General features: G+C 54.2%; 1 protein-coding gene across 21 annotated transcripts in view; it reads right to left on the bottom strand.

Annotated features, from left to right (window-relative positions):
* CACNA1C (calcium voltage-gated channel subunit alpha1 C) overlaps window positions 1–26,043 on the bottom strand; it is a 459,352-nt gene that overhangs the window by 67,646 nt on the left and 365,663 nt on the right. For 20 of the 21 annotated variants that reach the window (XM_086402608.1, XM_086402606.1, XM_086402616.1 and 17 more), the window contains exons 10-13: window positions 20,858–20,948; window positions 15,025–15,051; window positions 5,981–6,141; window positions 4,942–5,167 (exon numbers count right to left, since the gene is read on the bottom strand). In XM_086402608.1, the coding sequence (XP_086258734.1) occupies window positions 4,942–5,167; window positions 5,981–6,141; window positions 15,025–15,051; window positions 20,858–20,948 (505 nt within the window). Of the gene's footprint in view, window positions 1–4,941; window positions 5,168–5,980; window positions 6,142–15,024; window positions 15,052–20,857; window positions 20,949–26,043 lie in introns of those variants that run through there. The other variant, XM_086402625.1, reaches the window with a different exon arrangement.

The raw sequence follows: 26,043 nt of genomic DNA, 5'->3' as shown, positions 1-26,043 counted from the left end.
CTGAGGAGGGACCACTTCCTACATGCCGACTCCCAAGCCTCACTTGCAGCCATAAGACCACTGTTGTGAGGGCACCAGCTCCTGGCAGCAAGGCAGTACTTAGGAACCAGAACTCTGGAGCATGTTTGTAACGAGAATACCCAGCTGTATCGGCCAGTGGTGGGGAGCAGGGGTTAAGGTCATGTGGGTTAAGGTCACAGAGCCCCTAAACTGCATAGAATATTCTGGGAAAGACAATGGCCATAAACATCGGTGCCTTAGTTTTCCAGAGGCTTGTGGACATGAGGGGAATAGACTTAGGCTAGTCTATTTAGGCTAGCCTGATAGACTTAGGCTAGTCTATTCTAGCCTCTGAGCACTGAGGCTCAGAGCTGTCTGCTGGCCAGGGGAGCAGGGGCGCCAGCCTAGCAGGCCCCAGACCCAAGAGAGAAAACTCGCTGAGTTGGGGAGGAGGGCTGGCTGGGGAGCAGACAGGGCCTTGGTTGCGGGGAGCGGAGGCTGTGATGGAGAGCAGGTTGTATCACCTGTCATGGGCCAGGAGCTGATGTGGGAATGCGTGGTAGAGGAGGTCTGGAGGGGCTGACGGGGGCAGAGCCTCTGGCCAGAAGGGAGAACCCTCTTCTCCTTCTGCTCGTGTCCCTAGGGGCCCCCAGTCGCCTCAGTCAATGGTGGGGTGGCTCTCTGCACGAGATGCTGGTGTGACGGGGCCCCCATGGCCCATCCCATCACAGTAAAGCACAGCTATGTCTCTGGCCCAGGGCTGCCCTTCAGGCCTCCTCACCTCCTCAGCAGCAAACCACCTCCTGGCACCTGCCACCCAGGTCAGCATCTCATCTGCCCTTTCCCCCTGCCCCTTCCAGCTGCCACCCTGAAGAACCACAAAAGTATCACAGCTGGTGCTCTTAAGACAGAAATAAATCATAGCACACCAAAAACATCTGATCCACTGACGTTAAAGGAAGGACAGAGGACAATAGGGAAGAATGAATGAACGAGTGAGCGAGCTAATCAGGGATTCAGGTAAGACCATCACCGAGGGAGCAGGTGTTCATGGCCCCGACGTCTCCCCATGGATTTTTCCATAACATAAGGTCTGAGGCTCCCGACCTTCCATGGCCAGACCATGCATCACACTGGTACGTGTCAGGAGAACAGACTGTGATTCCCAGACGTGTGGGGGGAGGTGGGCGAATTGGGAGAGGGGGTCAAAAGGGAGAAACCTCCAGTTATAAAATAGAGTCCTGGGGATGTGGTGCCCAAGGACCAAATCAGCAGGGGTCAAACCCTGGTTCCCTCAGACTCACCAGAGCCTGGAGGGATGCTGAGGTTGAACCTGGCATTTGCTGGGCCAGGAGGTGCCAGATAGGATTCCATACCATGGCAGTCAGGGTCTGGGATGGCCTGGGCCTGGGGTGGAAACTGCTGGTTTAGTTCCTCCTGTTCCCCTTCCTGCACTTCATCTGGGGGCCGAGACTCTAGAGTCAAACCCACCTGGATAACAAACTCAAAGGCTGGGTCTTTCCTGTTTGCTTCAGAGGCTTCGGTCACGCAGGGGCCAGACCCGCATGGGCCTGCAGCCTGGTCACATTGGCAGGGCAGCCTGCCTTGACCATGGGACTGGGGAGGTGCTCCCTGAGCCTCTCAGAGTCCCTTGGCCAGCCCTGTGGTCGTGTTGGGGTGAGGCAGGAAGTGGAGCGTCATCCTCACCTGTCTCCTTAATCCCAGAAAACCAGCACCTTCCTCACTGATGGCCGGCTTGTGGGCCCCCAGCCTGGGAAGTGGATGGATGTCAAAGTTACCTTTATAATAGGGGCCCACAACAATCACAGAACCTCCCTGGGTCCCTGGGAAGAGTCAGGGCTGGGAGATGGCAGGGGGAGGGCGATCTGTGGCTCACGGCCAGACTGACAGGGACACCGAGAAGCTCAGAGACTGGAGGGTTTGTGCTTTGGGCTGTGGGGCCCCTGTGGTCAGGATTCACCAGTGGGGCTGTCTATGCTAAGTCAGCTTGGTCTCACTTCTCAGGGCCTGGGAAGGGAGTTGCAGGAGCAAGGAAAGGATTTAGGGCTTCAAAAGGAAAATGGCAATGGCTAGAGGGATGGTGGTGCACTTAAAGACCAATTGTTTAAAAAATGAGATGCAATTAGTAAATTGGAATCGCATCCAGATCTAATCAAACCAAAGCTCCTCCTCCTGCCCACAGAGCAAATGTCAGGCTGACAAACAGCAGACAAACTAGACAGTAAAACCATGCAACACTTAGAACCCCACAGAGCCCCGAAGCCGGAGAAAGGACCTCACACCTCCCTGGTCATTCACTCAAAGATAATGCAGGTGGAAAGACAACCCTCAGAATAGGAGAAAATAACAGCAAATGAAACAACTGACAAAGGATTAATTTCCAAAATATATAAGCAGCTCACACAACTCATGCCAGAAAACCAAACTAATCAAAAAGTGGGCAAAAGACCTAAACAGGCATTTCTCCAAAGAAGATGCACAGACGACTGATAAATACAAGAAAAGACGCGCAACGTCGCCGTTAGTAGAGGATGCAAATCAAAGCTACAGTGAGATGTCAGAATGCTGCTGCTGCTAAGTCACTTCAGTCCTGTCCAACTCTGTGCGACCCCATAGACGGCAGCCCACCAGGTTCCCCCGTCCCTGGGAGTCTCCAGGCAAGAACACTGGAGTGGGTTGCCATTTCCTTCTCCAATGCATGAAAGTGAAAAGTGAAAGTGAAGTCACTCAGTCCTGTCCGACTCTGTGCGACCCCATGGACTGCCGCCTACCAGGCTCCTCTGTCCATGGGATTTTCCAGGCAACAGTACTGGAGTAGGGTGCCATTGCCTTCTCTGAGATATCAGAATGGCCATCACCAAAAAAATCTACAGACGATAATGCTGGAGAGGGTGTGGAGAAAAGGGAGCCCTCTTGCACTGTCTGTGGGAATGTAAACTGATATGGCCACTATGGAAGACAGTATGGAGATTCCTTAAAAAAAGCTATTCCTTAAGAATAAAACTACCACACGACCCAGCAATCCCACTGCTAGGTGTATACCCTGAGGAAATCAAAATTAAAAAAGACACATGCACCCTAATGTTCATTGCAGGTCACGGACGCAACCTAGATGCCCATCAACAGATGAATGGATAAAGAAGCTGTGGTACATATACACACAGTGGAGTATAAGCCATAAAAAGGAACACTTTTGAATCAGTTCTAATGGGGTGGTTGAACCTAGAGCCTGTTATACAGAGTGAAGTAGATCAGAAAGAGAGAGACAAATACTGTGTATTAACACGTATATACAGAATCTAGCAAATGGCACTGATGAACGTCGGTGCAGGGCAGCAGCAGGGACACAGACGCAGAGAACAGGCTTGTGGACACAGCGGGGGAAGGAGCTGGTGGGCTGGATGGAGAGAGTAGCATGGAAACGTCTACGTTACCGTATGGAAAATTAGACGGCCAATGGGAATTTGCTGTATGACTCAGGGAACACAAACGGGGCTCTGTAACAACCTAGAGGGGTGGGATGGGGTGGGAGGTGGGAGGGAGGTTCAAGAGGGAGGGGACATATGTATACCTGTGGCTGATTCATGGTGATGTATGGCAGAAACCAATACAGTATTATAAAGTAATCATCCTTCAATTAAAAATAAATAAATTTTTAAAAAGGAAGAAGAAGGAAAAAATCAATTAAAAAACTTGGCTGGATTCATGTTAGGTCTTCATCATTACGAGTGTTCTCAGTTGAGAGCCATCAGAAATACCATCTTAATGGGGTTGGGGCTACAGTCTAGAGAAGTGAATGCCAAGAAAAGACTACGATTTCCAGTTATACACGAAGGTTCATAATTTTAGACGAGAAAGAGGACAAAAGATGGCTGCAGAAAATCAGGCCAGAGTGTCTCAAAGTGAGGTTATCAGAGTCATGGCTCAGAACACCCTGGGGGTTTCTGGTTAAAATCTCTAGGTTTGGGAAGATCCTTAATGAGCTCCTTTGAGGAGGACAACTTGGTTTGAGAATCACAATCACTGGTCCAGAAAACACTGTTAAAAATAGCATCTCCGAGAGATTTTCAAAGAAGAGGGCAAAACAGACTTGTTTGAGGCAGAGCCAGGCTGACCCGTCTCAGGGGACCACCAGGCACACTCCCAGACCTTATTTTAGGCACATTCTGGGCTCTGGAACATATTAGGGATGAGGTTCAGAAGCGGGCATGGGATTCCCCCACAGCTAGTCTCTCTGGCGTCTTCCAGAAGCCCCCAGAGGGTTTGGAGACTGGAAAACAGGAAGACAATGACCTTTTCCAAAGGAACTTCTAATTAGATGATGAAATTGTTCTGTTCACAGACTTTCTGGGGATCTGAAAATTCTTGTGGAGTGGCTTTGGGAAGCTCGAGGATAAAGACAGACTTAAAATGGTTTCTTGGCAGTAGTTTCAGATTAGAAATAGGTAAATTGTTGATAAAAATAGAATGAATATTAAGATACTATGACAATACCTGGGAGCAAGAATTCTTTTCTATAGGAATTAAAAAAACAAACAAACAGAGACAAAGCCCCAGGCAGGTGGGGTTTTGAGAATTATTTAAAAGGCACCTGAAATGCCACATTAAAAATAGCTTTGGGCAAACCCCAGGAGGAACAAGCAGAGTCAGTCAAAAATCCTTTAAGTCCTATCTCTGGAGATGGACAAGAGAGTTTAGAAAGTAGAGAAACTGGAATCCTTACACATGGAAAAACTAAGATCATGGCATCTGGTCCCATCACTTCATGGCAAATAGATGGGGGAAAAGTACAAACGGGGACAGACTTCATTCTCTTGGGCTCCAAAATCACTGCGGAGGGCGACTGCAGCCTCGAAATTAAAAGACGCTTGCTCCTTGGAAGAAAAGCTTCCAAGGAGGGGAGGGGAGGGCGGCACGCACCTTGTGATCTTAAATATCCGCAGGAGGCGCACGCAACGCAGCACGGAGATGCCCAACGGCGACATGATCTTGGTCTCCACCAGGATGGTCTCCAGGATGCCGCCGCACACGATGAAGCAGTCGAAGCGGTTGAAGAGCGACACGAAGTAGGCCTGCAGGCCCAGGCTGTACATCTTGAGCAGCATCTCCGCCGTGAACAGGGCCAGCAGCGCCTTGTTGGCCGTGTCTGCAGGGGCCGCCCGGGGCAGGGCAGAGAAGGTGAGGGTGGGGGTCCCTGCAGGGACACCCCGTGCTGGGTCCCGTACACGGCCCTCCCTCTGTGACTCGTCTGGTTACAACCTTGGCACACATCCAGTGACACCCCCCCACCCCCTGAGTCCCCCCACCCCACAGCGGCTCTCCAGGCAGCCCAGCTGCTGTCACATCCATTTTCCAGACACAAGAAGTGAGGTTCGAGGGGCTGCAATCTGTCTGCTCAGACCCACCAGCCAAGAGTGGGAGCTGGGGGGGTCCTTGTCTGCCTTTGTCACTGGGAGGAGATGGGCCCTCCTAGTTCCGAGAGACTCCCTGGGGTCCAGGCTGGGTCTGCCTGACTCTTGGGTTGGTACCCCAGTGAGGGGTGGTGGGACTGACAGCAGTGGAGGACAGGTCCCTGGGCTCAGGCCACCCTCGTCCTCTCCCTGGCTTTGTGCTCACTGCCCCTCACAGGTGAGGGCCAGCACACCTGGAGGCCAGGCTGTGGCAATCCACAGGCAGCGATGGGTGGGCAGTTAAGGATAGGACAGAGCTAAACAAGCCACTGTTCCTCACGTGGTCTCCTGGACCCAGTGGTGACCGCCGGGACAGGCGGACTGCATTGCTGGCCTGGTGGGTCCTGTCTATGTACAGTGAGTTGGTGTTGCTTTACTGGCTGGTGAGCTGCCAGGCCATGGTGTGGCCGGGGTGACCAATGCCCCCTCGTCCCTGGCCCTGCTCCCCTTGTCCACCCCCAGGAGAGACCCCATCAGCCTGAGTAACAGGAGGGCTGGTGGCCTCTCACCTTGGACTTCCGTGAGCCAGTGGGGCTGGTTGTAGTGCTCGGAGGCGATGGTGAGTGTGTTGAGGAAAACCAGGAAGATGACCAGCCAGTAGAAGATGCTGGACTTCACGGCCGCGCGGCACTTCCTCCTGCAGAACCGATTCCACCGGCGCCAGTAGCGGCTGGAAGGGGCAGAGGAGGGGGACGGGAGAGGGCTGCTGTGAGTTCAGGTCCTGCACTGGACACCTCCTTCCCCTGAGCTGGCCCAGCTTCACCAGGGCCGAGGGATCAGCATCCCACTGCAGTCACCAGCTCATGGCTGGCAATGTGGCCTCAGTGGGAGTTGGGTCAGGGAAGGGTGTCCTGCTCCTCTGGGACCATAGCCCCCTTGTCTGTGACCCCATGCAGGGTCAACCTTGTGTGAGGGTCTGGCCTGATGCTGAAGGGAGGTATCTGAGTCTTTAAACAACTCTGCAGAGCAGGCATTGTCCTGCTTTTCAGAAGAACGCCAAGGGTCCTTGAGTTTGGGTTCCTGGACTGACACCGGCTGGGGTCAGTCAGTGGTGTTACTCACCCTCCACTCCCCAGCCCAGGCGCCCCACCCTCACCTAGCCGCCTTGTCTATGGGGGTGGGAAGAGTCAGCAACAGAGCTTCTTGCCTTCATGGAGGGTTCTGTTCAGGACAATGGGCAGAACCCCCCATATCTAACACGAGTTCACAGCACGCGTGAGCCCTGAAAGCCAATCCACGGGTGGCGGGACGCTCGCTCCCATGGCCTCTGGTTACAGACTTCCATCAAACCTGGCTGTGCCTAGAATCCCATGGGGAAACTTAATAACAAAACCCCACCAGTATCTAGGTTCCAACTCCAAACCAGTTAAATCTGATTGTCTGGGAGTTATTTTTAAATACCCCCCAGATACTGTTGGGCTTCCTAGGTGGTGGTAGTGGTAAAGAATCCTCCTACCTATGCAGAAGATGCAAGAGGCTTGGGTTCAATCTCTAGGTTGGGAAGATCCCCTGGAGGAGGAAATGGCAACTCACTCCAGTATTCTTGCCTGGGAAATCCCATGGACAGAGGAACCCAGCGGGTTACAGTTTGTGGGGCCGCAGAGTCGGACACGACTGAAGTGACACAGCATCCACAAATACCATTGCTGTTTGTTAAGATTCCGGGTGGTTCTCTCATGTAACCACAGATGACAACCATGGAGCCAGAAGATCCCAAGGAAACACTTGCATTTTATAACTTTGGTGGATGGGTTTATAGCTTGTCCCCAATTTCATTCTCAATACTGAGAAAATATGCAGCTATATTTGGTAATTCTGTTGGCCAAACATTTAACAAATGCCCACACCGTGCGAGGAGGGAAGGGAAGGGAGCGCAGGGGAGACTGTGGGGCTTTGCCTCGAGAGGGGATCTGGGTCTAGAAACCAAACAGCCAATGAAACAGCCATGCGGTCAAGGGTCAGCTCAGGGATGGGATGCTTAGCCGGCTGCTGGGCCGGAGATGAGGAAGGCTACAGCTTCACTCATGCAGAGAGGACAATGAGCTGACGGATTTTGGAGGCAGGTTAGCAGGCCTTTGGCCCTGGCCCCAAATGCAGGGGAGAGAGAAAGGGTGGGAGGCGTAGAGCCAGTCGCCAGCATGGGCCCCCTGCAGAGGAATGCCTGGAGGCACCTGCAGGTCGTGTCTGTAGGCACACCCACTGGCGGCTGAGGACGGAGCCCCTACTTGTGGACAGAAGCGAGGCACTGGACACCTGCACTCATATCTGCACAATGTCCTAGGTCTCCAGGTCCCTAGACTCTGCTGTTAGGACACTCCACCCACCCCAGACGGCCTTCAGGAGAGCTTGACTTTGTATTTCTACTCTGTTATTTTTGTGGCTACGGTCCGTGGGAAATCCTTCTGCCACGCCTCTGCTGGAATCTGTTCTGAGACTAGGAAGGGGGCATATCTAAGGAGGCCTGGCTGCCCGGGAGCTGCAGGAGAACCTGGCTTGTGGCCTGCAGAGCAGAGAGGGAAGGAAGGGTTCTGACCTGACCCCGCCCTCCATCACCTCGGGGGCAGGGACACCACCTCCAGGGAGCACCAAGCCTTGGCAGGGATGATGGCTGCCACTGGGGGAGGGTCACCACACGGAGAAAAAATGCCCGGAGGTCAGAAAAATGATGGTTCCCAAGTGCGCTGTGGGCCTTCCATTCCCCTAGACGGACTGTCAGGGAAGAGTGGGGATGGAGTGAAGGGAGACAAGGCAACAGGGTGGTCTCTACTGGGGGGTGTGGCCTCGGAGTGCTGGACTGCAGTGCTGAGGTGCCTGCTCTGGCCAGGGCAAGACTCCGCTTGTCTCCTGTGACTGAGGTGGGTAATATTGTAGACAAAGTTGGGAGACATTTTTTTCCCCAGAAAAACAATTTCAGGACACTAATCTTAAGTAGTGTCAAGGTGGCTCAGTGGTAAAGAAACTGCCTGCCAATGCAAGAGACATGGGAGATATGAGTTCGACCCCTGGGTTGGAAGATCCCCTGAAGAGGGAAATGGCAGTATTTCCCAGTATTCTTGCCTGGGAAATCCCATGGACAGAGGACCCTTGGCGGGCTGCAGTCCACGGGGTCACAGAGAGTCGGACATGACTGAGTACGCATGCATGAACAACACACAAACTGACCCTTGCCACGGGCACTTGCCATCTACCTCTGCAAAGATTAAATCATGTGCTGCTGCTGCAGCTGCTGACCTTCAGCACCCCTGCAAAGAGTTCTCTGTGGAGAGCAGAAATGAGGCCCTCTGTGCTCTGGAAAAAGCTGGCAGGACTGGTCGTGAGAGAGTTAGATATTTTCAGGAGATGTTTTCATGAGCCCACGTCTTACATCTCCTTATAGCTAGAAAAACACTAAAATCCTTCATGGTGATGTCTGCTCCTCGTGACTAGCAGTGACCTACAGACGACTAGCAGAAACCTTCAAAAAATGTGTGCTTGATTGTATGAACTCCCCCTTCACCAAAATCACGTATATCCTGACCTTCCCCCTGCCTCTTTGGAGCAGTTTCTCAGAGCTAGCTGAGATGCTGTCTCCCAGGCTATAGTCCTCACTTTGCCCCAAATAAAACAACTCTCACTTTGTGCATTTTAAAAGTGGGCAATAGTTAACATTATAGTTGCAAAGAATGTGTTTTGAATAGAGACAATCTCATTTACAGAAATCAGCCATAACTGATTCAGAGGCTAATAGAATTGTGGCCACTTTCTTCTGGGGTTTGGAGGAACTAACTCCACCTCTGTCTCATGCTGATGAAAGCTTGACTAAGTTCTGTTCCCAAGTCTGGGACTGGTGGACACAGGTGCCACGTGCTGGGGGCCTGTCCTGGGGGTCTGGAGATGCTCTGGTGGATCCCTGGTAGCCACTGTGACTGACGGTCAGGGTGGTGCCCGTGGAATTGTGTGCTCGCGTGACAGCCACTCAGGAGAGCCACGTGGGCTTGGGCTGGGGTGGGGGTGGAGTAATTACTACCCAGAGAAAGTATTTAAAGATAATTACACACCTCCCACTCTTCAAAATATAGCTTTGCTTGACAACTGGTTTCCTGGCAACGCTTCCTACTGTATAATAAACGTAATAGTTTATTAGAATGTGTAAGTTTATTTGTGTGTTTACATGTGCATGGAGAATATAGAGATTAAATGATAAAGCAAGGAGGCGGAATTCACCTGTTATTCACATTCCCTCCGCTCCCTGGCAAAGTCATTTCCTCTACAGGTGGAACTTTCTGGATGCAGACCCAGAGGGCATGGTGGGCTTGGATGTATCCTCTCTCACGTCTTCTCACCGTGTATCAGTAGTCCCACCAGACAACTCTGCTTGACATGGCTGTCCCCCCACCAAGCCTCTTTTTTGGGTCCCAGCCTTGCTTCAGGGCTTGATGGGGGGCCCACCTTCCCCATGATGCACTTTTCTAGGTGTCCCAGCCTTGGAGCTCTAGACACACTTACTGTCTATGTTACTCACTTGGCTACACACTCAAGAGGCATTTGTTAAGCATCTATCCCAGTCGGGTACTACACATTCAGCAGTTAACACACAGACAGGAAGCTCACATGGTTGACAGACCCCAAGGGAGCTGGGTGCCAGGCGGGCTTAGTAGGTGCCTTGGGGGAAGGCCTCCCAGCCTGTCGTGGGCAGCCAGCCAGGCTCCACAGAGGACACGATGCTCCTTTCCTTTAAGTCAGTATGTTTAACGTGTGGTTCCTGCCTCTCCAGCGAGATGGAGATCACAAGGTCCTGAGATTGAGGGGCAGAGTCCTGCCCTTTGTGATGGATCTGTAGCTCCCTGCCCCCAACGCCCCCACAGCAGGAACACTGGCCGGGCAGGCAGGTGGGGCAGCAGAGACAAGCTGTGCGCAGACTTGCTCTCTGCCTGTGTGGACAAGGCTTAAGACCCCAGGGCTGGGGTCAGGAGGACAGTGGGTGGTGCTCCTGGAAGAATCTGCCCAGCACAGAATTCTGGACAAGCATCTAGACAGGAGACACCAAATGGCGGACACCTGGGACTCTTTCCAGAGAAAAGAGTGGAGAACAGCAACCCAGAAAACGCCAACATTTAATTATTTTATACAAAAGTAACCTAAAAACGGGCTATTAGGATGGGCAAATTTGGGCATGTACCTTGTTGCTGAGGGGATGGCAGAGGTAAGGGAGAACTTGGGGGCACATTTCTCTGAAGATGGGACAGGTTTCCAAACATCAGACCCTGAGGGGTTCGCCTCAGACCCCTGAGGGATTCACCTCAGACCCCAAGGGGTTTGCCTCAGACCCACAAGGGGTTCACCTCAAACCTGGAGGGGTTCACCTCAGACCCCTGAGGGGTTCACCACAGACCCCCAAGGGGTTCACCTCAGACCCCCAAGGGGTTTGCCTCAGACCCCAAGGGGTTCGCCTCAGACCCCCAAGGGGTTTGCCTCAGACCCCCCAAGGGGTTCGCCTCACACCCACAAGGGGTTCACCTTAAACCTGGAGGGGTTCGCCTCAGACCCTTGAGGGGTTCACCTCAGACCCTGAAGGATTCACCTCAGACCCTTGAGGGGTTCACCTCAGACCCTGAAGGGTTCACCTCAGACCCTTGAGGGGTTCACCTCAGACCCCGAAGGGTTCATCTCAGACCCCAAGGGGTTCGCCTCAGACCCACAAGGGGTTCACCTCAAACCTGAAGGGGTTCACCTCAGACCCCTAAGGAGTTCACCTCAGACCCTAAGGGGTTCACCTCAGACCCCTGAGGGGTTCACCTCAGACCCCCATGTCTCCCAGATCCAACCCCAGCACATTGCCTGGCTAACCCCTTCAAACTGAGAAGACCTCAGAACATTTTATTCCGTAACTGCTGAAGTCCTATTTTGAGCCCCAAATGTCACAAAATTCCTTATTATAACTAATTCCTCAAAGTAGAGACTCGGCTTACCAAGAAAATACTCTAATATTGCCCAAATATTGTAAGTCCATTAATTTGCCAGAATTTCCCTAAGACTTGTGCTCTAATATTTCTTTTAAAAATCCTGTGATTTTTGTATCCTTGTCTTGCAAATAGGCCATTTGTAGGTCAGATTCTACAATGTGTCATTGTTAAACTGAGAAAATGATCAAGAATATATTTTTTTTTAAACTCAAATTTTAGATTCTCTACTGGAGTAAAACAGGCTTTTCCCTGTTTCCGGGGTTACTTCTGAGTGGTGGAAATTCGCTCCCCTTCTTTGCCTTTGTTACTGTGTTTCTCCTGCATCTCCTGCTCCACCTCAGTCGCCGCCGTCAGATAGACGGAGGCTGTGAGGATGGAGTTTTCCCGCGTCTGCTCCACAGAGGCTGGTCAGGGTGGACCTTGGTGATTCGGTGGCATCTTCAGGCCACTGCCAGCTTTGCCATTCCCTCCACAGAGCCAGCATCAGACTGTAAGACGTGGGTGAGGTAGCTGCCACCTGACCCTGTAGGGTCACAATGTCTGGTGTGGGAGCCACTGGCCGTGTGTGGCTACTGTGCACGTGGCTAGTCCAAACTGGACGTGCAGGCAGTGTAAAGGGCACACTGGACTTTGAAGATTTAGTAGAAAAATTAATATAAATTAATATATCATTAAAGTAATACTTTAAATAATAATTTAATTACATCTTGAAATGATGTTTTAGATGCATTGGCTTAAATAAAAATATATTGTGATTAATTTTACCTGCTCTTTTTCACTTTTCAACGTGGCTGCTAGAGAGTTTTAGAAACAGCGGAAGTGGCTGGTATTGTGTTTCTGCTCAGTATCTGTTCCACGGACCCCTCACCTGACCCCAGACACAGCCAAGAAGAAACAGTTTTGGAACCCTAGGCAGGACCTCATCACAGGGTGCTGCCCGGGTCCCAGGCATGGGTCCTGATGCACCCACGCATGAGCCACTTGGCCACGCGTGAGCTACGCGGCCCTGTGCCCCTTGGCCACAATACCCTCTTTTGAACACGGATTTCCTGATGGTGTCAACCTACTGCGAATAAGCCTTTGGGGATGGACACAAAGCCTTCTCTCTGTATTTCTGCTGCATCTTGAGTCGTAGCTGCTGGGGGAGGAGCCCTTCCTAGAGGGGCATCCAGGACAAGCAGGTGAGCCTTGTCTCAAAGCCAGGCAGAGTCTAGGGTTGTGGGGCCTCTGTGTTCCCTCTTCTCCAGGAGCATGGCCTACACCCTTGAGCACTGGACACAGAACACCCTGGTTCCTGGGCCATCTCCCTGCGTGGAGGCTTTGGAACTGTCAGAACACAAAGTGCTTTCTGAGCTTTGATTGTGAAACAGAACTTCACTTTGAGTCTGTGTCAAGCCTAATGCTGTTCTGGGGCAAGACAACCCATCCATCCCTCCCCAAGAGATACCTGCCGCCCCTCCAGGGCAGGACAGCCCATCTGTCCCTCCCCAAAAGGTACCACTGCCCCTCCAGATGCTGGAGAAGCAGTGAGATTTGAGTATTATGGAGAGAAACGATTTGCTACATTCTCAAGCTCTCTCCTGTGACAGGACCTGGGCCTGGGAGACTTGAAAGTGAAAGTGAAATTGCTCAGTTGTGTCCAACTCTTTGCGACCCCATGGACTGTAGCCCACCAGGCTCCTCCATCCATGGAATTTTCCAGGCAAGAGTACTGGGATGGGTTGCCATTTCCTTCTCCAGGGGATCTTCCTGGCCCAGGGATCGAACCTGGGTCTCCCACATTGCAGGCAGATACTTTACCGTCTGAGCCACCAGGGATCTATTTTAGGGAGACTTGACTTCAGGTTTTTTATTGTAAAGGAGGTCTCAGCTTGAGAGGAAGTGGAAAGAGACAAAGCCTGTGTTTTCCAGCCCCAGTGGAACAGGGAGCAGAAGGTGGAAGAGGAGAGGGTCCCTCACCAGTGACCCAGAGCCAGTGTTAGAAACTCCGGGATAGTCGTAGGGAGGCCGGGACCCTGGGGCCGGAGAGCCTCTCCTGGCTGGGGCATGGGGTCTGTGGGCACCTGGGGGCACCAGCCTTCAGCCTAGAGCTCCACCCAGGCAGGTGCAGGTGGTGATGGATGGCAGGAGCGTGGGCTAGCGCCTGGTTCCTGCAGCCCATCCATGGGTTCAAAGAGCCTGGGGGCCAGAGAACATAGTCCTCACTGAGCCCCTGTGTACTTCCAGGATCTTGAAATCCTAACCCCACTTGTCCACCCAGGAGAGGAGCTGGGCAGAGGGAAGAAGAGGGACTAAACATTCAGCCTCAGGGACTCGGGTTGCTCTGCTTGGCTGGACTAAAATCTAACGCTGTTTCTGCTCTTGCTGGGATTCCCCAGGTGGCTCAGATGGTAAAGAATCCACCTGCAATGCAGGAGACTCGGGTTCGATCCTTGGGTTGGGAAGGTCCCCTGGAGGAGTGCATGGCAACCCACTCCAGTATTCTTGCCTGGAGAATCCCACGGACAGAGGAGCCTGGCGGGCTACAGTCCATGGGGTCACACAGATTCGGACACGACTAAAGTGACTTAACACGCACGCATGCATGTGCCTGCTACGTGGTAGGTGAGGCTGGGAGAGATTAGATCGATTACAAAACATAATCGACGTTTTCTGGCTAGTGCAAGCTTTGTGAGAGTAAATTCCCATGCCCATCCTCACGTCCGACACAACCAGGGGACGGCCTGCCGCCAGTCGGCGCTCAGCTTGGCTCCATGCAAACCACACTCTGGAAGCCCATGGAGCGTATTGGGGTTGCAGGAGCCCACATGGTAAGGGCGGTGACAGAGGTCTGAACGGAGTGATGCGGGAAGGGAGGGGAGTCTATAGAAGGTGTCGAGATGTGGTGACAGCCGAGTTTCTTAACAGGAGCCCAGGTTCTGCAGGGGGCCGGGACACCATGATTCGGGTGGAAGAAGGGCTCCATGCAGAAGCCTCGATGTGTAAGGGACAAGATGGGGGACACAGGCAGTGGGGCTGGAGGGGCGGATGGGGCGAGGACGGCCCTGTGGAAGTCTCTGAGACAGTGCTGATGGAACTCGCATGCCCTCATCTTACCAAGTCCTGTGCTGCTGCTGCTGCTAAGTCGCTTCAGTCGTGTCCGACTCTGTGCGACCCCATAGACGGCAGCCTATTAGGCTCCCCCATCCCTGGGATTCTCCAGGCAAGAACACTGGAGTGGGTTGCCATTTCCTTCTCCAATGCATGAAAGTGAAAAGTGAAAGTGAAGTCGCTCAGTCGCGTCTGACTCTTAGCGACCCCATGGACTGCTGCCTACCAGGCTCGTCCATCCATGGGATTTTCCAGGCACAGTACTGGAGTGGGGTGCCATTGCCTTCTCCGACCAAGTCCTGTAAACATGGCCAAAAGCGGCAGAGAGCTGCGTGTGGCACTTATCTCAACTGGACTTCATCTTACAAGGGAGGGAGGCACAGCCTCTCACAACCTCCCGGGCTGGTGCTGCCACGAACACTAAGTCACCAGGCCCTGAGCCCCACCTCAGTTGCCCCCTTGCTCGGTCCCCACCTGGGGCAGACCCCGGGGACCCTGCAGGAGAGGAGCGTCCCACTCACCTGAACTTCGACTTGGAGATCCGGTGGCTGAAAGGGAAAGAGGAGACGTTAGCACATGACACGTTTGCTTCGATTCTCAGACGTTCCCAGGTGACCACGTGGGCACTGGAAGGAGCAGCTTCAGGGAGAGAGCTCTGCAGTCAGCACCTCCTGGTGCTTGAGGGTTTGAAGCCGAGACACAGGGCTAGCCCAGCCCGCAAACCTATGAATTGAGCGTCTTCTAAGTGGAGATATGGTCCCCAGAGCTCAGCGTTGTGTCCTTAGACCATCAGCCGGGCTGGCCACATGTTGGGGCCTCTCTCTGGGGACCGTGGTGGAGGACAGGAGCCCCTGCTGCAGATACGGCCTTTGGCAGCTGGACGTCAGGTGGAAACAGGCTGGCTGAGACCCAGCGCCCTGAGAACAGAAGCCTGAGGGCTGAGCCTAGGCCTGAAGAAACGGGTGGACTCCCGAGCACAACCCCTGATGCTGATGGTGGTGTGAGGCCCTGAAGACCTGGGCCCTTGTGGGCAGTAGCACGGCGGCTGTGCACGTGGCTGACTCGAGGATCACTGTGGTGTGGGGGTGGGTCAGGAACCTTCCAGGAGGCCCTGAGGCCCGTGGGAGGGTGGCTGGGGCAGAGAGCATGCAGGCAGTTGAGACTGGTCGGTCGAAGCCTGAGTGTCAGGATGGCCCAGGTGTCTGGGGAGTAAGTGCTGCTCGGGTCACGGGTTGGAGAACACAGACGGCCCTCCCAGTTCAGCACAAAGCGAGCTCTGCTGTGAAGCAAGAAAACAACCCCTCTTGTTATGTTTCATTAAAAAAAAAAACTAAACCAGAAGATGTGACAGGTGGCAGAGCCATTGTGCATGAGATAATTATATCTCCCGGGCCCGAGAACCTGAGCCAAGAGCCTTTACTGCTCCAAACTGCCAGCTAATAACTGATCCCACTGAAGATGCTGGCCGGGGCACAGGGTCTAGTCACACAGCCCAAGGGTGGGTTTGGACCCCTGTTTAACGGGGAAGCAAAAGTCGTCAAGCTGCACTGGGCAGTGGTCAGTCAGGTGTCCCTCCTCCGGCCTGGCCTGGCTTGCTGTGCAGCTGACCCCTCACTGACAGCACGTACTGGAGTGGGTGGCCGTCAGCCTCGCCGTTCTGCCAAAGTGCCCGGAGATCCCAGGGATCCTCTTGGGGGCCGTACAGTGCAGACCACACCCTCTCCCTCTAAGGCCTCCTCTCAGGCCGATGGATCATAAGCTAAAGAGAGTTCTTAAAGGGCCCTGTCGGGGACAACTGAGGTCAAAGTGTCCACGTCTTCCAGGGCGGTGACTCTGGGACTTGGGCAAGAGTGGACCAGGGCTCCTGTTGGAGGCGAGTCCCCAGGTAAGTGAGGCCACTGGTTGTGGCTCCTTCCTGGGAGTTCTGGAGCGTACTGAGGAGGACGACATGGATGGGACTTTCTATCCCCCAGGGTCCCATGTCAGGACCTGACTAGATGCCACACTGAAGCCTGACTGCTGCTCTTGGGTTGTGAGCATCGTTCCACAGGCTCGCTGGGTCCGTAGCTCTTGCTCCCTTTAAGCACTGAATTACTTGAGCCCCTCAGGTAAGAAGGGGGTCCTTGAGGGCAGGTGTATGGAGACAAAGGAGAGCCCGGCTCTTGGGGAGCCAAAGATCTCACGCTCCCCATGCAGGAGAGTCAGCGTGCTTCATGGAGCCAGAGGGATCTGGTCTCTGCTGTTCTCAAGCCCTGGGCAGTGACCACTGGCTCTGGATTTGGACAACTGGTTATCTTGCTGGTAGGCAGGCGGGTGGGGCACCTGTGGGCACTGTGCCTGCCCCTCACCCTGTTCTCTGGCCGTGTGGCCGGTACTGCCTTCTCATGGGCTTCAAGCCCTCAATCCCAGCGAGTCTGCAGATACTGGAGGCCCCAGAGCTCCAGACCCTGCTGGGGACCACCTGTTCAGATGGCGTCAGGCTCCCTTGGTCTCTGCTCTGCGAGGTTGATTCCCATACCGTGTTTTACGTGGACTCCTGAAGAACGGCAGGTGGAGAACAGAGGACTCGCACCTAAGACCACACGCAGCCCACTGAGTGGGCCTGAAGCCCAGCTGCCTCCTCTGTCCAGGCCTCCAGGACACACCTCCTTGGGGGCCGAAAGCAAGAGACACGCTCAGAACTCCCTCTGCTTCCTTCAGTTACTCAGTTTGTGTTTGTTGTTCTTGGTCAAATATTTGAACTTCTTGGGAGCACCTTCCACAGTTAGACTCTCGCCGTATTCAAGTCTGGAGCCCTGGACGCCTGCCCGCTGCTGTGTTTGGAACTGTCCTTGCCCAAATCCTCCCAATTTGTCTTATCATCAGTCGGAAGGGCTGCAGGTCTTTCCTGGGTGACACTTGTCGCAGTTGACCTCCTCGACTCCACGCACGGCTGGTTCAGCCAGAGGGGCTGGGCCCAGAACCCCTCCTCACAGAGCCTCACCTCAAAGACTGGGGCTGGACTGGCTTCTCTGCATTTCTGGCCAGAGGCCCCTTACCTCTGCTCTTCCCCGGAGCCTGACCAACCCCCGCTGGGTCTTTCCCATTACCTAGCCCTAACCCAGGTCCCAGGTGCTCTGGTGCAGGAGAAGACTCATGAGAGTCCCTTGGCCAGCAAGGAGATCCAACCAGTCAATGCTAAAGGAAATCAGTCCTGAATATTCATTGGAAGGACTGACGCTGAAGCTGAAGCTCCAATACTTTGGCCACCTGATGTGAAGAGATGACTCATTGGAAAAGGCCCTGATGCTGGGAAAGATTGAAGGCAGGAGGAGAAGGGGACAACAGAGGATGAGATGGTTGGATGGCATCACTGACTCAATGGAGATGAGTTAGAGCAAGCTCCGGGAGATGGTGATGGACAGGGAAGCCTGGTGTGCTGCAGTCCATGGGGTTGAAAAGAGTCAGACACAACTGAGCGACTGCACAACAACCCCCCAGGCCAACGCCACAGCCGCTGGGCCCTGTGTCACGTCCATGTCACCCTCAGCATGACACAGACTCTGGGCATGCTCAGCCAACCTCATGCTGGCCACTCTACTGTCTGTTCTCCGAGGGTCCCACTGCATAGACCCCACTCGAGGCTGACCCCACACATTTGGCATCAGCCTCCCTGTGGCCTCCACTCAGCCCTGAGGTCTTGGCCTTCTCTTGGGGCCTCTCCAGCCTTTACCTCCTGTGCCGTCCGACATCCCTGAGTTCACGTCTGGCCTCTACTTGGCCCCGAGGTCTTGGCCTCATCCTGGGACCTCTCCCTGAGCTCACATCTGGCTGCCACTTGGCCCTGAGATCTTGGCCTCCTCTTGGGGCCTCTCCTGCCTTTACCTCCTGTGCTGTCCAGCACCCCTGAGCTCATGCCTGTGGCAAGGTGCACATCATTCTTGGTGTCAGAGTTGGAAGCTTCTTTCTGATTCTTCCTTCTTGCAGATCTGTGGGCGTTGGGACTGCAGGGACCTTGCACACCACCTGGGCTGGGGCCTGCAATTTAACACAGTGCAGTCTGCTTCTCTCATGGCCACTCTCCCACGGAAGCTGCCTTCCGAACGCTTATGCCAAATCACAGTGACACCCAGTGTTACTTCCACACCAGGCTGTGAGTTCCAGGGGGGGTGGTGTCACCATGGTCTCAGGCTCTGTGTCCCCGTGGCCAGGCACCGAGCGGGCATGCTGCCCAGATGGGGTACAAACGAAGAACGCAGGCTGGACATCCCTCCTCCAGTGGCCTCCGGGCCTGTGCTGTCTGGTCTCCTGGCACCTCTCCATCTGTTTCATTTACTTGCTCTTTTACTTCTAAAAAAACTAAACACTTCCCCGCCTCAGCCGCGGCCTTCCGCCCCGGTGAACAGCCTTGGTGTCAGTGCCACATAAGTGCATCCTTCATTTCTAAACCGAGGCCTCTAGCCTGTGCCCCAGAGGGGAACCCCGGCTCCCACACCTTGCAGCCCCGCTGGTGACTTCAGTGTCCATATCTTTTCTGTCTTCAGACTCAACAGATGGCTCCCTCCTCTCATCCCCTCTCCTACCTGTCTGCCCCCCTCCCCACAAAACATCACCTTGCACTCGCTTTCTGTCTGCCCCATCCCCTTGGAACCATCTTCAGCCAGTCCTCTCATGACACAGAAATCCTCATCCTGCTACTCAGGCTGTTTGTTCTCAGCTTCAGAAATGCTGGCCTCTCCCTGCTCATCTCACTTGGCTTCAGCCCCCGGGGTTAACGCCGTGTCCCCACCAGGAGTGCTGATGGTCTTCTCCCATGGCTGTCTGAAGCCACTGGGGAAGGATGGCAGTTTATGAAGGACACACTATAATCCTAGTGCTGGGGCCAGGCACTTTATCTGTACACAGTAGGAGCACAAACACGGGTGTTTATGGGAACCGCCGTTCATTCCTGCCAAGTCCTGGAGGCTTGCATGTCACGTCCTGAAGATGCTAGCCCCTCTGTGGGGACAGGCTTGTGGGCGCCAGCGCTCTGGTCTCCCCCGGCCTGTCACCTGGGCCCAGAGCCAGAGGGCAGAGTCCTCGTCACCTTCCCTCCGTCCCTTTGCAGACCTGCCATTCACCTTCTCAACCATGGCGGGCCAGGCCCATGTCCACAATCCTGAGAGCTTGTTTGTATGGTTCTAACAGGAGGGAAGAGGGGAGGGTTCACCCTGCTGCTTTGAATGTAATTAGCCCCGTATTTTAACAACAGTTTGACAATAACTGCTTCCCCACATCGCTGGGACTCAGCAGCACAGATTCCCTGGTGCTGCTGTCGGGGGGAGTGATGGCAAGGCCTGTGTACCCTGGAAACGGTCTGTTCCTGCTCCCTACTTGCTCAAAGGCTGGCCCGGCTCAGATGAGAGGCACCCACAAGGGGACCGCCTCGCGAGGGCTGGGGTCACCCAGATACGAAGGCATTTCAGGGTCACAGGTCAACGAGGACACCGTTTCCACAATGGAGTGACTCAGACACTCAGCCGATGTGGGGCTGGTCCTTCTCCAAGCCCTCCGTCTGCTGTTCCTTTTAGTTTCCGGGGTGAGTCTTACATCCCTGGGAACAGGGGCAAGCAGCTCCCACTTCCAAAAGTGCAGCCTGGCAGACGCAGGAGGCACCACCCTCAGGGTCAGCCTGACCCCCAAGGGAACCCAGCTTACAGTTTGTGGACTCTGCTTTTTGAGACTCTGAGAATGGAACCCAGCAGAGTGCTTATTTTTAGCAGTTAAGCCATTTTCCTTTCATTTCTTGCTGGGGAACATCTCCTAGGGCCTGTTGGTGTCCATTTTTAGGACGGAGCTTAGAGGTGATGGTGACCATCCGTGTGTGCCGTCCCTCCACACACCTGGCCCAGCCCCAGACCCAAGTCTGCTCAGGAAGCCTGGGGCTGGGGCTCGTGTTCGGGGACGTGGCCACTTGCCTGGCTGGCACCGGTGAACTTTCATAGCTGAGTCTGCATGACAGACAACCGTGCTCCCTTCCCCGGGTGGATAACTCAGAGCTGTAAGTAAGACCACCTCTCCCAGAGTATTTCTTGCCAGTCTGCCCATCTCCTGGGTCACATTTACCAGAAATGAAAGGGTGCTTAGCAGGACCCAGGGACCCTCACAAAGCTGATCTGGAGAAATGGGGTGCGGGGCTGGGAAGAAACAGACTTCAAGGCCCCCTCAACACATGTACGCCCCCACTCCCAAAGAGACACACACTCTGTTTCCCTGATGGGATGGAAAGGGGCTCAAAATCCAAAGTCAAACTCCTGGGAAGTGCAGAGCAGCCCCTGGCCAGGGCCATGCTCACTCCCTCCCGGGACCACGGGCCCCACTCCCGAGACTACTCACGCCAGCCTGGCTCCGCAGCTCTCTCCCTCGATGTCCCCTCCAGCCACGTTTTCGGTGTTGACAGACTCGGTCTCACTGGTGGGCATGCTCACTGCAGAGTCATGGAGGGAAGGAGAAAGGGGTTAGTCTGCAGCCTGGTCGGGAGGGGAGCCCTGGCAGTGCCTGGCAGGCCTGCGGTCCTGACTGACACACCTGGTGCCTGTCCATGGTGGCCTTGCCGCCTGGGACACCCTAAGTGGGACGGTGGGAGGAGACCCCTGAGGATGCCCCGCTCAGTCCCTCCTCTACCATCAACTCCATGCCCTTCGACAAGCTGCTTCTACTTTCCCTTTTGCATCTACTCCTCCATATAAAAAGAGCTTTCACGACAGTATTTTATTTTTCTTATTTCTTTCCAGCCCCCTATTCTAAGGGGCTTCGACCCCATATTTAGGGTCCAGCCTGTCGGTGGAAAGGGTGTCTTTGCCAAGGGTGTGGCTCCTCAATGGATCAGAGGAGGATCTGCCCCTCGGCCTGAGTCCTGGTCACTGGCTTGATTCCATCCAGGACGGAGCCTGAAACAGAGCTCGAGGGGAGCAGCCGCGTCCAGTGCCACATTCAGGACTCAGGTCAGCCCTGCATACATGGAAACGAGAAGCCTCCATGTTGGAACCAGCAAACTAAGGTGAGAAGTGGCTTGAAGACACACGCAGGGATACCACCTCCCCACAATATCTCAGTGGGCCAGCCTGGGACACAGTCCCTCCGCCTCCACGATGGCCGACCTGCCCAGTCTGTCTCCGGCCGACCTGCCCAGTCTGTCTCCAGCCTCCCCTGAGGTGGTGGCGCTGGATTTCCAGGGCGACTGGAATCTTTTAGCTTGGAGCCCAGGTCAGCGGCTTAGAAGAAGAGACTTCTTTTATTGTTGTTGTTCAGTCGCTCAGTCGTGTCCAGCTCTTTGTGTCCCCGTGGACTGCAACATACCAGGCTTCCCTGTCCTTCACTGTCCCTAGGAGTTTGCTCAAACTCATGTCTGTTGAGTCAGTGATGCCATCCAACGATCTCATCCTCTTTCTTCTGTTACTATTTTTTATTCCAAATAAAAGTATATCCCCAAAGAATTCTTCTCCTTCTTTTCCAGCTTCTCTGACCCTTCTAACACGCCACACACAATGTCCTTATCTTTCCCATCCTTGTTATCTAGCATGGCCGCCACATCCTTGGTCCTGGCTCAGCTCTGCTTGCAGCGCGGCACCCTCATCCAGGGCAGGTCAGGAGCCCCAGTGGCCACAGAACCCGCTCTGGTGGGGGTGCGGCATCTGGGGACGTGGAACAGGGACCAGTACCCAGGGGTCTGCCGCCAGAACGCAGCATGCCATCCGCATAAGTCTCCTGGTTGGGTGGGGGATGTTGCTGGATGTGGCTTTTCCTTGGTTTCTTTCCTTTTGAATGAAGTCAAGGGGAGGTGAGAGAGACTCACTTCCAGAATGTGAAGACACAACTGGGAAGCCCGCGACTCCGTAAGCCTGACCGTCCTGTACCCACCCTTGAGTCCTTTTCCACAAACTCGGGTGTAAACAAGTCCAGACGTCATTGCAAGGGAGTCACCCAGTCTTCTCGTCACAGGACAGGGAAGTGAGGCCCAGGGGAGGGCCAGGTGCTGGCTCACACAGTGGCTGAGGGCTTGGGCTGGAGCACAGGGGTCTTGGCCCCCGTGCTGTGCTCAGTTTGATGGCCCCCAGGCTACACACCAGACGAGATGGGATTCCGACGGCCAGGCAGGCTCTGGGCATCACAGGGTGTAGGTGCAGTCACCTGGTGGTGCTGGATCTCACTGTCTACAGCTGCACTGACAGTGGCTTTAACCTTGGCCGGCGATCTTCAAAGGAAAGGCCCTCTCAGGGGTCAGCCGCCGCGGTTGTCACGTTCACTGATGTCACAGGCTGGAAGGGACAGTGAGGTGGTGGATTTGGGCGGGACAGGCCACCCTCCCTTTGCACACACATGCACACACACACACACACCCCCCAGGAGAAGCAGGCTCCTGCCCTGCCCTGTGGGCACCAGCACGTGTTTACTCGCGTGTGGTGTGGGGGACGTCACCATGGGTTTCTGGGGGTGATTAGACCAAGCAACCAAGAAACTCTCCTTCCTTCTGATCAAGCAGACACGCCAGGTGCCTCCTTTCACAGATAAGACATCAGAGTCAAAAACCAGGAATAAGACATGGGCAGAGCTCAGGTCAGCCGTGAGGAAAGAAAGAAATGGGACTCGGCGTCCATGCGGGACATCGGCCTCACTTCCAAAAATAAAACTGAAGAAACGGTAAAAAGTAATAAAGCAAAACATGTAAGAACACTTAACAAAACAGGACCCAAACCCCAGATCACGTGAACTAACAACACAGGACCACGGATCCTGGGGAGAAGGAAGTGTCGTATGCACCAGCAGATGGGGGTGACTTTGAGGAGAGGGCTTCCCAGGCAGGCCCACCTCATTTCTGCTTGTTAGTGGGAATCCGGAAGACTAGATCATGAGGAAAACTGGATCAGGATTCTTTTCAACATATGTAAAGGAGTCCGTCCCAAATAGACTTATTTTCACAATACAAAGCTTAAAACAACTTTTATGGACCTGGAGGACATTAGGCTTGGTGAAATAAGTCAGAGAAAGACAAATACTATACGTTAGCACTTATACATGGGATTTAAAAAATAAATGAATGGATATAACAAGGAGATCAAACCAGTCAGTCCTAAAGGAAATCAGTTCTGAATGATCATTGGAAGGACTGATGCTGAAGCTGAAGCTCTAGCTTCAGCTAGAAGCTAGAAGCTTTGGCCACCTGATGCGAAGAACTGACTCATTGGAAAAGACTCTGATGCTGGGAAAGATTGAAGGCAGGAAGAGAAGGGGATGACAGAGGATGAGATGGTTAGATGGCATCACCGACTCGATGGACATGAGTTTGAGCAAGCTCCAGGAGTTGGTGATGAACAGGGAAGTCTGGCATGCTGCAGTCCACGGGGTCACAAAGAGTCAGATATGACTGAGTGACTGAACTGAACTGAACAAGGGCAAGGGAGTAAGGGACTTCCCAGGTGATAGTTAGTGGTAACGAACCTGCCTCCAATGTAGGAAATGTAAGAGACGGGGGTTTGATCCCTGGGTTGGGGAGATCCCTTGGAGGAAGGCGTGGCAACCCACTCCAGTATTCTTGTCTGGAGAATCCCATGGACGAGGAGTCTGGTGGGCTACAGTCCATTGGGTCACACAGAGTTGGACATGACTGAAGTGACTCAGCACGTACGCATGGACTCTTTTTTCAGGTCCTAATGGTACTGGTTGTGCGATTACAGCAGGCATTTGGCGTCTTTGGGGGTTTCAGGGCTGCTCCCCTGGGCTGGTGTCTTGGGGTTTGTCCTTCAGCTGCTCCTCTGCCCAGGGCCCGGGAGGCTGACCTTTGCAGACAGCCAGAAGGACAGTGCCAGCAGAGCCTGTTTGGGGCTGTCACCCCTGGTGCCTGCATCTTTGTGAGCCCCCCCTTAAACTGCCCGGTTGTCGAATCTGTTTGTTGTCAGGACCTGACCCACATGCCTCTGGGCGTGGGCCGGGTGAGCGGTATGAACCCACCAATGGGGGGAGATTTGCTGTCCAGGTGAGAGTGCGTGGAGCAGGGGACACTGGCCTGAGTCCAGGGCCTTCCTCGCTCTGTCAGGCAGCATCTAGGGCAGCTGCACTCCAGTGACCCTGCAGGCTGACCTCCTGGGAGGCACCAGGGAGCCAGGACATCACTGGGGACATGGCTTGAGCCCCAGGCAGGACGGGACAGACATCCTGGGTGGGGTTACTGCCCCAGGACCCTCTTGGGGTGGGGGGAACCACGTCACATTTCATTTGGCTTCCTTTTCTCCTGCAGGAAAAGTAACTTGAGAGTTATCCCTCACTTCTTCTCTGCAGCTGGGGAGGTCCAGCCTATGGCCACTCATGGTCAGAGGCTGTGGGGTATAGGAGCCTCCTCCCAGTCTCTGCCCAGCTCAGGCTCCTGGGAACCTCCCTGGCATTGCACTGTGGGTCTAGGAATCAGCAGCGCTACCCTAGCCTTGGCCAGGCCATGGGACCATTCCAACTAGGTTACATGATAATCTGCGGCTCATGGTCTTCGTCTCTTACAAGAATAAATTGATCAGAGGCTGAGCTGACAGTCTCTTCCAAGGCAAAGAAAGAGTCGGGGCAGGAGAGGAAAAGCAGATTGCAGACAAAAGAGCTAAGAGTTGGGGAGAGAGAAGGTAAGCGGTGCCAGCTGTGGGGCCCGTCTGGATGGAAGGTCACACCGCCCCCAGAGCCTCCTCTGCAGTGTCCTGAGTGCCCGGGCCCCACAGGCCTGCCTCCCCAGAAGCAGTTAAGACCTGGCTGATTCTAAGCCATCAGAAAGTAAATACAAAACAGGATTAAATATTAAGAAGCCAAACAAAGTGGCCTTATTAAAAAGGCACAGTGTAAGCACGACATGCTGTCGCAATAATTATTATTACCGCCATAAACCAGAGGAGGCCAAAACGCCCGCCCTTGGTCTGCAGCCGCCATCCGGAGGAGAAAACCAGGTCGCTGGGCCCCCAGCAGGCCATAAACACCCGGTGTTCCCAAGCAGAAAATCTCTCCCCACGGTCACGGCGCCACTGCGGTGGCCCCCTCAGTTAGGACGGGCCCGGGGGACCATGCAGCTAGAGGGCTGCACTTGGGCACCCACTTCTCTTCCCACCAGGCCCCACTGTCCTGAGGGGTGAAGGGGCTGAGTTGGGCATCCTCAGGCCCTGGGGATGCTGGGCAAACAGGAGGGGCTGGACCCCCCCGCCCGGCCCCCGAGGGACACAGCTCACTGCCACCCTCGGGGGTGAGAGAGGTGGTGATGGGGACCCTTCTGTGCAGGATTCCTCTGGAAATTGGCTGTTTTAGGCACAAAACTGCTTTTAGGTTGGAGATGATGTTCTAGATTCCAAGGCCAGGCTCAGCAGAGGGTCACCCGTGTGGAGTGACATGTGAGGGACAGAGAATGGCTGTGTCCCCCGAGTCCCTCTTCAGCCCAGCCCCAGCCCAGCCAGATGGTGTCCACCATGTCATCCTTCCGTTTTAGGGCCTTGGATTCTCTTGGGACAGATGATAGTAAGGCAAGGATCATAACAGCTCTACAGCAGGGTCATGATAAC

The sequence above is a fragment of the Bos grunniens genome, chromosome 5 (assembly GCF_055505025.1).
Source record: "Bos grunniens cultivar Pamir isolate PY7600 chromosome 5, Bosgru_T2T1.0, whole genome shotgun sequence".
Lineage (NCBI taxonomy): Eukaryota > Metazoa > Chordata > Mammalia > Artiodactyla > Bovidae > Bos > Bos grunniens.
Note: the sequence above shows the minus strand (reverse complement) of the source record. Positions and strands in the feature narration are given on the sequence as shown.